The sequence below is a fragment of the Chaetodon trifascialis genome, chromosome 1 (genome assembly GCF_039877785.1).
Source record: "Chaetodon trifascialis isolate fChaTrf1 chromosome 1, fChaTrf1.hap1, whole genome shotgun sequence".
Taxonomy (NCBI): Eukaryota; Metazoa; Chordata; class Actinopteri; order Chaetodontiformes; family Chaetodontidae; genus Chaetodon; species Chaetodon trifascialis.
This window is the reverse complement of record NC_092056.1, coordinates 16734095-16749422: the sequence shown is the minus strand read 5'-3', so window position 1 is coordinate 16749422 and position 15328 is coordinate 16734095. Positions and strand designations below refer to the sequence as shown.

General features: G+C 46.1%; 3 protein-coding genes across 10 annotated transcripts in view; 2 read left to right on the top strand and 1 right to left on the bottom strand.

The window, feature by feature from the left end:
• Nucleotides 1-15301, top strand: part of gse1b (Gse1 coiled-coil protein b) — a 168269-nt gene extending 152968 nt beyond the window's left edge. For 5 of the 6 annotated variants that reach the window (XM_070960795.1, XM_070960808.1, XM_070960831.1 and 2 more), the window contains 13 exons: nucleotides 2608-2774; nucleotides 3092-3292; nucleotides 4708-4875; nucleotides 4998-5368; nucleotides 5636-5969; nucleotides 7432-8075; nucleotides 8213-8325; nucleotides 8447-8714; nucleotides 9831-9944; nucleotides 10141-10515; nucleotides 11326-11661; nucleotides 12150-12253; nucleotides 12672-15301. In XM_070960795.1, coding sequence (XP_070816896.1) covers nucleotides 2608-2774; nucleotides 3092-3292; nucleotides 4708-4875; nucleotides 4998-5368; nucleotides 5636-5969; nucleotides 7432-8075; nucleotides 8213-8325; nucleotides 8447-8714; nucleotides 9831-9944; nucleotides 10141-10515; nucleotides 11326-11661; nucleotides 12150-12253; nucleotides 12672-12812 — 3336 coding nt within the window. In that variant the 3' untranslated portion in view covers nucleotides 12813-15301. The remainder of the gene's footprint in view (nucleotides 1-2607; nucleotides 2775-3091; nucleotides 3293-4707; nucleotides 4876-4997; nucleotides 5369-5635; nucleotides 5970-7431; nucleotides 8076-8212; nucleotides 8326-8446; nucleotides 8715-9830; nucleotides 9945-10140; nucleotides 10516-11325; nucleotides 11662-12149; nucleotides 12254-12671) is intronic. The other variant, XM_070960801.1, reaches the window with a different exon arrangement.
• The window catches only part of def8 (differentially expressed in FDCP 8 homolog), a 276782-nt gene that overhangs the window by 67038 nt on the left and 194416 nt on the right, over nucleotides 1-15328 (bottom strand). The gene's annotated exons all lie outside the window — the stretch shown is intronic.
• The window catches only part of cox4i1 (cytochrome c oxidase subunit 4I1), a 110936-nt gene that overhangs the window by 84584 nt on the left and 11024 nt on the right, over nucleotides 1-15328 (top strand). The window lies entirely within an intron of this gene.

Genomic DNA, 15328 nt, shown 5'->3' with positions numbered 1-15328 from the left:
AATCTAAGCAGTTAAGTAACACTTTTGAAACACATGGACATGCTGAAGAAGAGAACACTTACTGACAAACAATGACTGTCTTAGGGTTTCACATACTGGTGTTTACATGTTAAACGTGTCACATCTTTCAAGGTTTTACAGCTTTGAGGTAAAATGTGCTGTGTTAAAAACAGTAAGAAACCAGTTTACCTCCTGATTCTGACATATATGGCCTAGGAGAGAGAGAGAGAGTCTTTCCAATAATGGCCCTGATGTGCTGGCCCAGCTCAGATAACTGGACAAGCTTTTCTCCTGCAGCAGTCAGTGTCTCTATTTTGAGGCTACGTTTACACTCAGGGAAAACGCACGTTTTTTTTACACGCAAACAGAGTTTTTTTCACAGAAAACAACCCTTTTTAAAAACTCCGGCCAAAGTGGAGATTTCTGAAAAAGCCGGTTATGTGTTGGCGTGTAAACTGGGTTAAACAGCGTTTTTGGTTCCGAAACATGCACGATGTGCACGATGTTATTTTTGAAAACGGAGGGGGCAAAACATCCATTTTCCAAAATACGCTGCTATGTGTAAACGTAGACTGACTTTGCTCAGGTGCCCCTCTGTCTTCAAATTTTCAGCACTCTTGACTCCTCTTTCAGTTTTTCAGTTTGTCTTCAGATTGTTTCAGATCTGTGTGTGTCCACATGGCCCTGTGATCTCATGGCCTTTTATCTGTGTGATAATAGCAATTGATTAACCGACAGATAATGTAATAGAAAGCTGCTCCACCTGTTTTTACTGGCATAGTACTGGAGAGGCATTTCTCTGCAGTATTATGCACCTGCACCAGTACATCCTTATAATGCTCAGGAGGGGAGGACTGGACAAGTACAAGCAGTGTGTGAGTGCGTGGCTTAATCTGCAGGTTGATGTGGGTTAAGAAAAGAAATCTGAGTAAATGAGGGTCTGCCTACCTGCCACAAATATCATGAGGGCTTTTACTAAGATATCCAGACAGCCACCCATCAGCTCTTGTTGGATAGTGAGGAAGGAGAAAAGGCTTTGTGGAAAAAGAAGAAGGAGCAAAGAGAAAACAGAGAGCCAGGCATCTTTCAGCTCCAGAGCTACTGTCTGATATTGACTTATTTTGACATATATGAACCTCTTTTCCACTTGGCTGCTGATTGGGAGGGAACGTCGAACTTGGAAAGGATGGGAGTGGGGTGGGGGGTTTGCAGGGGGTTTGAGTAGAGTGCCTTACTGTTTAGTGAAGCGCAACAAACAGCAAGGAGCAAACAGTAACATCAAACTACTGGAAAGTGGGGGCGTCTAAGAACCAAAGGGGGATGTGGGGAGTCTAAACATTAGAGGCATTTAAGATTGGATGTTAGCACATCAGTGTCAGCCTGGGTCAGTGGCTGCAGAACAGGACGTGGAGGTAATGGCTCCCTAAATTGGATTTATTTTATCAGAGGCAGTTGTGAGGGAGAGGACAGTGCTGCTGTAGGGTCTGTCTCTTATTCCAGGGAGCCAAGAGGTTAATTTAGCGGGGCAAGAGCTGCCTTGTTCACTCCTCTTCTCAATGTCTTCATCTCGATATTTCCTTTCTTCCCTCTTTCCATTCCTTCTAGTCGTTCCCTTGCCAACTTCAGCTTGAAGTCTCATTTTGCAGAAGATAACCGTTCCTTCATACCTGTGAAAATCCTCCTTGACTGTATATTCCTCCATAAACAATTTCCTTGTGCACCTTACAAGGGTTGTAAGTTCCTCTGTTCTGATAGCATTTGTAGGCAGAGGGAAACCAAAGCTTCAGAAAATGCACTCCTACTCCCACAGCAGGATGTCTTTGTAGCTCTGAAACAGTGTATGTGCCTGCTGAGTGCGTATGTGTGTTTGTTGTGGGATTGGATAAGTGAGACCAGGCTTACTGCCAAAGGGAGAGAGAGAGGGAGGTGAAAGAGAAGAGGAGAGAGAGAGAGAAAGATAGATAGATAGATAGAGAGAGAGAGAGAGAGAGAGAGAGAGAGAGAGAGAGAGAGAGAGAGAGAGAGAGAGAGAGAGAGAGAGAGAGAGAGAGAGAGAGAGAGAGAGAGAGAGAGAGAGAGAGAGAGAGAGAGAGAGAGAGAGAGGCAGAGGGGTGTTACTTTTTGGACTTTGTCTTCCCTGTAGATGTTACACCGTGTAAGTTATGTGCACACACGCACACACACTTCACAAGATCAAAGTCTTCATCTCTCTAGGAGCACTGCTGTTGTACATCTACCATTACCACATCCTCATCGATCATAGGGACGACATCTCTTGTTTACAATTAGAGAATAGCGGTGTGGTGTTTTTTTTTTTTAAATTTATTTATTTTTAACGCTCTCTGCCTGCTTCCTCCGTTTCAACATGTATTCCCCTCAGAGAAATGTTGTTTTGTCTATTTTTACAGGGCGGTGGTTTGTTTAAGAAAGAGGATAAAAGTGCCTGAGGTGGGAAGAGAGAGTGAGGGAAGCTGCTGCACCATAAACAGGCCTTTTCTTCCCCCTGTCTCCCCCCACACGGGATGGACTCCATGAGCACTGACAACCGTGACGGTCACAGGTCCTCACGAACAATGACTAAGACTCTCTCTCTGTATCTCTCTCCAGGCTGACTCGGGGCCTCGTGGGGCCAGCAGGGAACGTCTGGGTGCAGAGGGGACCCTCCCCCAGGAAAAGGGTGGCCCCTCAGTCCCTGCCCACCTCCTGGGAAACCCCTATGCCTTTGGTCTCACCCCTGGTGCTGTCATGCAGGATTCACGTTTCCAGCCGCTCAAGTGAGTCACACACTGCTCTGCCTGTTTCTCTGGATTTGTTCACGCACACAAGTTCACGTTTTCAATTTAAGAGGAACTAACTACACATTTTGAAAAAAAGTGCATGATCAATAATTCATGGGTTTGTTGAACTCACTGGAATAAGCAGTTTCAACAAATATACAGACATTGGTCCAGTTGGTGTTGGTGCAGAGAAACAATTAGAATTTATAGCTTCTTGATGAAAAGCTGCCATTTTGCACAAGTTCTGTATGTGTAAACAGTGAACATATACACATCAAATGAACCATGACTTTTCTCTGTTGCTGTCTCTTCAGTCTGCCCAGACAGTTGCCTAACGCAGTGCCCCCTGGTCCTGTACCAGAAGAGTACCTCCGTGGTTTCCGGCCCTATGCCACGACTGAGGATGCTCTCCGCATGCCCTCTTTGCCCTTGGGCCTGGACCCGGCCACTGCAGCTGCCGCAGCTGCCTACTACCACCCCAGCTACCTGCCCCACCCTTCCTTCACGCCATACAGGTAAGCCTCTCCATTCATTTGTTTTGTTGACTTGGCACCTTTGTCCTTTGAGAGCAAATTGTGCAAACCAGTGCATATGACTGAACTAAGTATTGGTACTGCTCAGCAGTAAACACATTAGTGTATAGCTGACCTTGAATTCATGTTCCCAGAGGGAGAATATTTTGTTGATGTACTTGTATTTATTTAACTGAGTGAGAGATTTCATTGAATTGAAGAGAGATGGTACTAAGACCGATTTCAGTACAGTTTTAAAAAATCAGGTTCCAGGTAAACAAAAGGCAAAGTAACAGAATGACATATGCTGAATAAGCAAACTCACAGTATCAGCATGTACAGGAAGGAAGTTAAAGAGTATCACTTAAAACAGTTGCACTTCTGCGATGAGCACTCGAGTACCCATTTGCAACACATAAGAGCAGAGTTAATCATATTGGATGCACTGGGTCCTAAATAAAAGCTTAACATATTGCACTATATGACAGGCTGCTGCTATGAAGTTTGTTCTTCTTGAAAGACAAGATTCGGCATAAAACATGAAAGCTAATAGTAGACACAGAGGTCCCTAATTTTTTTTTTTTTTTTTTGCAGAGACAAACAAAGCTCTGCATTGGGCATTCTCCATAACTGTGCATTATTGATAAAGGGGTTGTATTCATTTCAAAGTTTCCTCAACCAAGCCAGTTTATAGACCTCTTTTGTTTGTCTTTTCCAAGATAGGTTATACCTCTGGATAAAGTATGGACATAGAGCCATGGCTGGTTTTGCCACTAACCTCTGAAGCTTGTCCATGCATGCTTTTTGATAAATTACCAGAAAATAATCCCTGACTTGTTTATACATCTGGGATAGGATGCATCCTGCTCACCAATGTGTTTTGTCCATCCTCTCACAAGGAAAATTAGGTTTTGTTTGCTGTGCTTTGGTGATCATACAGAGAAAACGCCAGCAGCAGAAAATCTGTTTGCGATATTTGTTAAAAAATAGATTGTTTTTAAATGTATGCTATCTATGATCATGTGGACAGTGTGTGTTGAGAAGGACCCTGCTTGCTTTGGGCTATCACACAGGCTGCGTGCCCCTGGTCTGTCAACCCAGCAAGATCAGAGGACTGCAGCACCCATCACACGCTGCGCTGTAATGGATTTAATGAGGGGGAGAGCAGTGGATGTCACACACACACACACAAAAAACACACAGCTGCGCATCAACACACAGCACAGTCTCTTGCTAGTTGTGTGGTGATTGAGGTTAGCTGACAGACACTGCTGCTCTCTTGAAAGATGGAAGAGCCTGTGATGTCGCTTCTTCGGGAGGCACACAGGTTAATGAAAGTGAATGCTGCAGTGTCACACGGGGAGACTGACTCCTTCTCTTTCTCTTTTCTTTTTCTTATTGCAATCCTCATCTCCCAGGATGGATGACCCGTTCTGCCTTTCTGCTTTGAGGTCACCTTTCTATTCATTGCCAGCAGGGGGAGCTTTACCCCCCATCCATCCCTCCGCTGTTCACATGCACCTACCAGGGGTCCGCTACCCTGGAGATTTCACACACCCTTCACTGTCAGCACTGCAGTCTGAGAGGTAAAGTCTCCTTAATTCATCCATGGATGCAGCCACAAGTTACACACACACATCTTAAGTGTTGTCCTTTCCAATGTCACTGATCTTTCCTCTTCTGTTTCCCCGTCCACTTTGCTTTTCAGGCTTCAGCTGGAGGATGAGCTGCGGCAGAGAGAAAGGGAGCGCGAACGAGAACGCGAGCGCGAAAAAGAGAGAGAGCGGGAGGTGGAGAGAGAGAAAGAGCGGGAGAGGGAACGAGAGCGGGAGAGAGAACGGGAGAAGGAGTTGGAGAGGGAGAGAGAGAGGGAGCGTGAGCGCGAGAGAGAGCGCGAGAGAGAACGGGAGAAGGAGCGAGAAAGAGAGAAGGAACTGGAGAGGCAGAAGGAGAGAGCACTGAGGGAGAAGGAGCTGCAGGCGTCCAAGGCCATGGAGAGCCACTATCTGGCTGAGCTCCATGCCATGAGGGGACAGGAGGACCGAAACAAGCATGAGAGGCTCACCCCTAATCGGGCTGGTATGTGTCTGTGCCGGCCCTGTAGCTTCCTTAAGCGACAGTCATACTGTTTGTCCCTATAATCACTTCATATCAACTAGAGCTGAAACGGGTCGTCAAAATGTATCTGCCACAGTTGATGATAATCAGTTGACAAAATAATTTGAAGACATCACCTTATGCAGATGAATGAAATAATCGCTAAATTGAGAAAACAGTAATAAAATGAAAATAATGATTAGCTGCAGCCCAAATATCAAAATGTTTATGCTGACCTTTCTCCTTCAGCAGATAAAACCAAAGAGCCCGTCCCTCCAGCTCCCAAACCAGTCCCGCCAGGACTCCACTCTTCAATGGTCCAATCACATCATCCTGTCCCTGGTCTAATCTCTGGCCACGGCCTCTACATGGGGCCCAGCGCTGTAGGGCCGGGGCTCTCAGCCTCAATGATGGCTCAGAGGACCAATGAGGAGGAGAGGTGGTTGGCGCGGCAGCGCAAGCTGCGGCAGGAAAAAGAGGATCGTCAGTACCAGGTGTCTGAATTCCGCCAGCAGGTTCTGGAGCAGCACCTGGACATGGGCCGGCCAGGTGACGCGCCAGATCACAGGACTGACTCACACAGGTGAGACGACACTCACAAGGCTAAATGCACTGCAGTCCAGCCAGCATGCAGAAATTTCAAACCCACTTGAATTATTTAACCACATGCCATGGCAGTATTTAATTCCGCGTGACTTGACACATGCAGATTTGTTTCACCCATGCTATCTGATCGAGACAAGGGGTTCAGGGGTCTCTACGACACCAAAACACATGCATGAAAACACTATTTTTGGGGTGTTTGACTGTCTCTGCTAGCCTGATAGGGACAGTTGTGCCTGTGTTTTGAAGCCTCAGACGTTGGCAGGCTTTAGAAGTTTGTTTTCAGGCAGAAGTTGAAAAAAGATAAACCCTGTCAGAAGCATCACATCTACTCTATTTCTGTCCATGCTTCCTTCCAGGGCCGACATGTAGGCAAACAGGCAGCTATGTTTAGGTATTGATGTAGGGCATAAAGTGGGGTCCTGCTGACTGCTGTTTCATGAGTAGTGGGTAGGGGTTTCAAACAGGCAGCTAGCGGGACGGCTAAGATACACAGAGGCTAATTCTCGGCTAATCCTCTCAACCTTGCACAGCATAAGCTCCCTACTTACCCTCCTTTGTTGCTGTGCCTGTGTTTGTGTTGTTGTGTTAAATTCAGAAGTGAGGTTGTGGTTAATGCTGAACTGGTAGAACAGGATAGACACACACGTCCGCTATCAGTCACCCTACGGTATAATCGCAGAATCACAGCTCACAGGCTGCAGATTGCAGATAACGCACACACATTTGCTCGCACACACATAGAAATGCAAACACAAACAGGAGGCATAGATAATTTGACTGGTCATGCAGTGTGTACTCCAGCCAGGTTTGATTTGGAGAGACGATAGAGACGATGTCCATCAGCCAGCTGCCTCTCTTTCTTCCCCACTGTCTGCCATTTCTTTTCCACCAGTGCACCATTATTCCTTTTCAAATCTCTCTTTTTGCACTTCCTCCCCCTTTACATTCATAAAGAATCATTCCCTTTTCTAACAATCCATCCTACGTCAGTAATTCTCTGTCAGCCTGTCTGTCAGGAGAACATTTCTCCTGGCCTCTTCTTCAGTAGACCACTCTCTGAACTTGCTCTCTCCCTCTTCGTGTGTGTGTGTGTGTATGCACGCGCGCATGTGCGTGCGTGCGTGCGTGCATATGTGCTGCACTTCAAGGACCTAACAGATCAAAAACAGGCCTGTATATCTGGAGGACATTGTGTGCCTTGGCCACATCCTCTCTCTGCTCTGGGCTACTCTGTCTGGGCTTGATAACACTGTTTTGCACAGATACCCAAGCTCACAGACATACTGACAGGGATGAAGGGAAATAGGCAAGACATGTAAGCACTGTGGTGTTTCTCCACATCGATAGGACAACACTATTAATCAATTTTAGAAGCGATACAGACATTGTACTGTATTTCTTACAGATGGACATGACCCCATTCTATTGTGTCCTTACAGATCTATACCAAATCACCATGAACCAGGAAGCCGGGACCTCCACCCTCACTTAGGGGCCCCTCCACCACTCATCTCCCCCAAACCTCCTCAGCCACCACGTGAACACCATCCTCCGCCTCCCACCACCCTGTGGAACCCTGCATCTCTCATAGAAACAACATCAGAGTCCAGGCGTAACCATGAGCCCTCAGGGATGGGACACTATGAGCTCAGTCGGCTGCCGCCAGGGCCCTCGAAGTACGAGGACGGAGCAAGAAGGAGAGAAGGGGGAGCGATGGAGAAGTATCCCCAGCTGAGAGGTCCTCCGGGTCTGCCGGAGCCCAGCACATTCCTTGCTGATCTGGAGAAATCCACCCAGTCCTTCTTCAGCCAGCAGAGGGCATCGCTGTCTCTGTCCAGCCAGTATGAATTGGAGGGAGCCATGAAAAGCAATGCAGGACTAAAGAGCCTCCAGGGACACCAAGGGTACAGTAGACATGGACAAGGGCTAGGAATGGTCACCGGGCCAGGGATGGGACAGGTGGCCACACTGGGGATGGGTCCAGACACAACACTGATCTATGACGAGTTTCTTCAGCAGCACCGAAGGCCTGTCAGCAAGCTGGACCTGGAGGAGAAGAGGAGAAGGGAGGCCAGGGAGAAAGGTAGTCGCCATGGGAATGCTGTAGCACTACATCTGATAATGTGCACCCTTACAGGCTTTGAAAAATCATGCACTGTATCTTTTTATTAGTGGATTAAAAAAGTGGGGTGTCAGTAGTGACCTTTTTGTTTGCTGCAGGTTACTACTATGAGCTGGATGACTCATACGATGAGAGTGATGAGGAGGAGGTGAGAGCCCATCTCAGGAGAGTAGCAGAGCAGCCCCCACTCAAATTGGATGACTCCACAGAGGTAAAGCACCTGCCAGCACATACACTGTCTGTGCTTTTCTCCATGAAGGCACGCTCAAGCACTCATGAGCGAACGTTGCACGAAGATTTTATTTATTAATTTATTTTGCCTCTTTGCACAGAAATTGGACTTTCTGGGAGTGTTTGGCCTGACCACGGTCGGTCGGCGAGATGAGCTGGTGCAGCAGAAGAGAAGGAAGAGGAGGAGGATGCTCAGGGAGCGCAGCCCCTCACCACCTGTCTCGCAGTCGAAACGCACTCCTCCTCCTCCTCCCCAACTCAGCACACGCTTCACCCCTGAAGAGATGGACCGAGCACCAGAGCTGGAGGATAAGAAGCGTTTCCTTACCATGTTCAGGCTGTCCCATGTCACTTTACAGCAGAGGAGAGGTAAGAGAGATTAGAGTCAAACACAGATTAAGCCCCATCTATGGAGAAAGTGCTGTATGGAACACTTTTTTCAGTCATGTTTAAAGACATTGTAAAAAACCCTGTTAAATATAGGGTTTAGAGTAATTGTGCTGTTAAATTGTGTTTCGAGAACAACATTAGTTAGTGGAAGGCTTAACAGTGCATAACAATGCCTCTTAGCTATTCTCAATTGAATAAACCATGGCTTTCTTATTGTTTAAGTAAAGATTGGTCTGCCCAGAAAGCTAACGCCTGTGCCTTTAATGGCAAAACATCAGAATTATGTAAGTGAAGGAAATAGTCTTTACTGACATTGATAAATACTTGAACATTATCAGTGTGCCTCAGCAAGCTACTTAGAAACCAGTGCATCATAGAAGTGACCCAGTTCCCTTCACATGGCATACAAAAACATCCCTATCCATTACTCATATCATGTCTCTCCTCTTTGACATCTCATTTCAGCAGAGTAAAGAAGAAGACTGATTGCACGCTCACTTAGCTTTTCGAAACTAGTAGTCATTCCCAGTCGGCTCTACAGCTTGCTGACGCTTCACTTCAGCTGAGCCCTGCCTGCTTAACATGCGCCGCGCTCTCATTAACATGTTAACTCAAGCCTTGAAGGAAATCATAAAGGGGTCAAGCAATGAACATGTCAACCTCAGACCCCTGTATTATATGCAGCGTATATTAAGCAGGGTATGCATAATGTAATGCTTTACATCGCCCTAGTTAGAAAGGTGGACTGATGTCAAGGTTCTGTTTGTAGACACTTGCAGTTACACACATATGTGCGCGCACACACACTCATACTGACGAGGAATTGGGAGTGGCAGCAGCGGGCTTACAGTGATCCTCGTCTAATCCTCTTGATTTACTGTTTGCTGCCTACAGATGGCAGCGCATAGCCTCCCACGCTGTCAGGCCACACTCAGCCTCCTTTTACACACACACACACCACACACACGCACACACACACACACACACTGAGAGAAATAGGTTCTTACGAAATTGTGAATAAGATAGATACATACAGGACTAATGCTACAAAGAAGCAAAGATTTAGACGTGATGTTTTTTTTCTCTGTCTATTAGATAATGAAAGGGTGGTGGAGCTGCTTCAGGCCATTAAAGAAAAGAGCGTGACCTTGGATACCATCAGACATGCCCCTCATCCGCTGTGTAAAAGCCCCCCAGCGCAGATCTCTGGTGAGACACATGCTAATGAACATAAACATACAGACTTTCTCAGTCCTAAAGTAGTGTGTTAGAGTGTTATTTGGTCATTTTATAATGTTTCTGGATGGAGGATTCATCTAAAGTTACTGTAGTTTTTAGTGCAGCATTCCATCTGTGGTAATGTGGATCTTGACCTCATCACTAACACGTGTTCAAATGATTGCAGATTCTGCATTTGCCCAGCCTCCATCTGAATCAGAGGACCATGACAGTGTCAGACCACATAGCCCCCCCTCACATCGCCCAGCGTCTCCCAGTGGCAATCCAAAACCCCTTGGGGACACATTAAGACCAAAGGAACCCCCTTCTCCAGCTGTCTTCCCAGACAAGGCCCGGGGGCCCAGTGAGGGACCGATCCCTAAGAGGAGCTCCAGCCTGCTGAACAGTTTACGGCCCCCACTACCCCTGCAGGCCAAAGAGGGCCTTCACAGTGTCAATGGACGCACCAAACCCTGGGACAGTTTCACACCAGAGGAATTTGCCCAGCAGTTCCATGAATCTGTGCTTCAGTCCACTCAGAAGGCTCTGCAGAAACACAAAGGTAAGATGCACTGATGGTGAAGGGCAGCAGGACAGCATAATGACGGGAGAGACCATCTCTAGGCAAACTAGAGGTCAGCCAGGACCACTGTTTTCCAGTTATTAAAAAAAATAATTTAGTCAGGAACTATCAGGAAGCAGTGAAAAATGGCCATTAAGTTTTTGGTATTTTTGCACGATAACTGAACTTAATTGAAGTCAGTTAGGTCACTTGAGTGCCCGAGCAGCAAGGATTGAGTTAACTAGTTCCAGCATTAAGTGAGCACTGTTTGGTGGTCAGAATCAGATACCTGGTTGAAAGTGAAATGCTGTGAATATCCCTCAAGTATATCAATGAAAACACAAAGGGGAAATAAATTCAGCACTCAGTTTATTTATGTGTTACTTGAAGGATATGTAGACATCACTGACACATTATACTTCAGTTGTGATTTTGAGAGAGGCCACTGGCAAGAGAGACAATTGGCAGGAGAGTGATGAAAGTGGATTGCAGAGATAGTTTAAATGCAGTCATTGGTGGAGCATGTTTCTGTGCCTCGTGTGTGCGCTAATGCTTGGCGGATTTGTCGCCTTTCCCAAAAAGCCTGACATTGATCGATGTTAACCTTCTTGGCAGGCACTCCATCCCTCTCACGTTCATCTTGTTTTATTAGTGAGTGAATGTCTCCTCGTCAATAGATGTTACAGCTAATGTTTTGCATACTGCCACCTGCTGTGCCGGAGGGAATAGTATTTTCTTAGAAGGAGAGAAGAGTAAAATGTGGGGGAGTCCAGCGGGAGGGTTGACAGCTCTGTCCATATCGTCCTTTAGGTGGAGCCACAGGGATGTCGGAGTCATCCCACCTCCAGGAGTCGTCTGTTCACTACAACATTCCAGAGCTTCAGAGCACCCCTGGCCGGCCGCCGCAGCCACATTCACAGTCTCACTCAAATGCACATTCATTTCCACATCCGCCCTCACACCCTCACCCTCAGCCCAACGGGCAGCACTCTGTACCCCTACACCGGGAGGCCTCAGGGACGAGGGAGGACCTGTCTGGTCCAGATGACTCTGAAGAGGAAGAGGATGAGGAGGAAGAAGAGGCTCCTGTGTCCAGGTGGCAGGGGATTGAATCTATATTTGAAGCTTATCAGGAATATGTTGAAGGTAAGCAGCCACAGCAAACATGTCGTGATTAAACTGGTGCTGCTGCTAAAAATCTCTTAAATCTGATGTGTTCATAGCTCCTCTAACCAGTGTTATATGTGGGTTGCAGAAGTGTGCAGTTGCATATTGTTTGGCGGTTGAAGTCGATACAAATGATAAGTCTTGATTTTTAAGTTGTTGTTGTTGCACTCTTTCGTCACTAGAGGGTGGTATTCACTCCTATAAACATTTCACATGTCATGAGGAAATATTTGTGTAATTAGGAGTTTGACCAGAAATTCAGTCAGCATAGATTTAACAGCCATCTGATCAATCCGAGGAACAAGAAGAAACATTTCTTGTCTTTGCTACTTGCTTGTGGTGAATGAGCCCTGTACAGTCTGCTCGTTAGCTAGCACTTGGTGGATTCTGCAAAAAAGGCTTCTTTTTCCTCTAACCCCCAACTTTTTTTTTTTGTTCCCCATTTTCTCTCATTCTGTGTTCTCTAGAGCAAAGCTTGGAGCGACAAGTGTTGCAGAGCCAGTGTCGAAGACTCGAAGCTCAGAACTACAACCTCAGTCTGACCGCTGAGCAGCTGTCTCATAGCATGGGGGTAAGAGCACATACACCACCACTGTCACTGTGCCTTCTAGCACACCTTGTGTCATCACTGAACCCAAATCCGTCAATGCCTACCTCCTACACACTTCCCCTCCATCTCCACATGCACACCTTTTATTGTCCTTCATTATTTGCTCAGTACATACACAGGGTGCTGGTTTTCAAAGCAACCTGAGCAAGCTAGCAGAGTTTAAAGATGCCAGATATTCAGTGCGGTGAAAATCACAATAACACAGTATCCAAAATGCAGAGAGTCACTGTGTTCTTTGTTGTTACGGTTTGGTTTCTCCTTCATTTTCTCCTACCTTTTGTATTGATGTCCTGTAACTGAAATCACATCTTCATCATTGTGATTTTGTGTGTTAATTTTATATTTCATGTCGTCCCTCTCTGCTACCCTGGACGTGTAGGAGCTGATGTCCCAGAGACAGAAGCTGGCAGTAGAAAGGGAGAAGCTTCAAGCAGAGCTGGAGCACTTCAGGAAGTGTTTGACGCTGCCACAGACACACTGGCCGAGAGGCAGCCATTACAAAGGCTACCCTCCCAGGTGACCCCAGCACAGCGACCCAGTGCCCCCTCCCCGCCGCCTCCCCTTTCAGACTGATGCCCAGAGTTTATTTTTCATGGCCTGGTCCACATAACTCCACGGAGGAGAATATGGCTGGCTAGATAAACAGAATGAATGAATGAATGAATGAATGGATCGATGGATGATACAGGACCATACAATGAAGGACAGGCAGCCTTTGGATTGTGGCCAGCCAGGGACTGTGCCACGAGCCACTAACGCGTGCCAATGTAGCCAACCCCCGAGATCAGCGAGAGTATGGGGCAGGAGTACCTGAAGATCAACACAAACACACACACACTCACACTCATGCACCTGCTCTTCACACAGTCTTCAGTCCCCGCTGCTCTGTCGTTCAGTCCCTGCATCCCTCGCCGCCACAGCTACACAGACAATCCTGCCAATGAGGGAGCAGCTACCCCAGGAGGGGTGTCGTCAAAGAGACTTGAACACTCCAAAGGCTTCTGGCCAGTCGGGACTGATTTTTATCGCAGTGGCCATGAGCTTTTGAACTGGAAATGCACTTAAGAAGAAAAGCTGAAGAACTACCTGGTGGTACTGTGTTACAGCAAAGAACTGTTCAAATTAGGGAAGAACTTAGAAAATGCACATTTTTGGAAAGAATTAAGGAAATGTTTTATTTCGAAATAGAAAATTTGAGAATAAGAATTTTAAAAGGTGCTTCAGCCTTGTATTGTATATATAATATGAAGACTTAAAAGAATTTTGTATGTTTTTATTACTTTAATCATTGTTCTTTTAAAAGAAAAAGCCTGCCATTTTTATATGTTTATGCTTTTTTTTTTTTTTTTTTGGGTTGGAAAAGAAAGCCTTGCTTTTAGTGTTTGTACTGCTGCTGGCCAGAACAGCTCATTTTGAGACATTTAACAGAGTGAGAACACGCTCTCTCTCCTGGCACTGCGCAGCTGAGGTCCAGCCACAGCCACCTCATCTGGCGTCTGAGCTCAGCAAAGCTTACTTAGAGGTCCTGAGACATGGCTCCTGCCCTCTAATCCCTCTCCCTTCACAGCAACATGTCTCTCTCTGTTTTAATGCCCCCTTCAACAACTCCTCTGGTCAGTGTCACCACCGCTGGCATGACTAGTTAGCTTGTCTCATACAGAAACCAGTCGAGGTCTACAATAACTTTTTTTTTTTTAAACTTTGGTCACTTGACATACTTGATTATTTTTTTAAAGACATGAAGAGTCTCTTAGGCCGCCAGCTGATGAATCTGGTTCTTGATGCTTTATCATACCATTGGACCTTTCACTTCACTTTACATGGCATTGGACTCAAACAATACAACGGTTTGGATAATGTTATGCCTTACAGGATCACGCCCTTATCAGCAGCCATGAGCGGACCTAGTGCCAAAATGACAAACGGTAGCATTTTGGATTCTTAATTTTAAATGGAGTCGCAGTTAGGTAGCTAAACATTCAAACCAGAGTGGCCATCTTCCACTGCTTGAATACATTTGACCCCACTCATCATTTCCTGCATCTACCCACATTTAGGACTATCCAACGTTGCCAACATGTTACAAATAATTCACCCAAATAGAAGCTGAGCATTTCCAGCTCCGTATAAAATCAGAAAGGTTCGATTTTACCTGGCCTCATACCTGTTTACAACCTCTGCCTGCCCTTCTTCCTCCTCGTCAGCTCTGCAGTGAGACTTGAGTTTTACTCTGACTTTCCACCCTGTAACTGGTGCTGCCTCAGCCTTATGGTCGGATGTGCGATTGGAGACCATCTGCGAGGTGTAGAAATTGTTTTGAAGTCAAGAGGCTTCACCCTTGCTGCACAAGTTATGGCGGGATGGCTGGTGTGAAAAGAGCGGGGGGGGGTGTCAGTATTTCAAAAATGTAATAAACTTTGAAAATGTGCGTAAAGTTCATTTATTGAAAAAAGTGGAAAAATAAAAACGAAGCACAACAACCCCCTACACGCCGTATATTAATTACAAGTGCCTCAAGAATTTGGGAGCATGTGAATGAGTTGCAGTACACGATGGGACATTCTACACAGAACATCAGTGATCAGGGATTTTACATTGAAGCGTCGACTCCGTGTCTCACACCTTTCAAATATGTGCATGTCAAGAACCGACACCGAATTCCTTTATCCAAATCCATGAGACCATTTTATAAATGAGGCCCAAGCCAGTTCAGAGGATCAGGACTACGCATGCTGAGGTAAGCCGCCAATGACGTGGGGAGGAAGGCGCAGTACAGTGAGCCCCTTACCCAGCCTCCCTGTGTCTCCAACCCACGCACGCCCATGCAATAGCCCCATTACTCAGTGGAGGATGTCTAGATGCTGTGAAATCCTGTTTTTAAAATGTACTTGTTTGAATTCATTGTAATGTAATATATTCTTTGTTGAATGTAGTAATTAGGTATTTATGAATATATGGCTGTGATTTCAGACAAAAAAGAAATAAAATATTTCAAAAATGTTAAATATCAACCTTTGTCTGTTTGTGGGTGCTGGT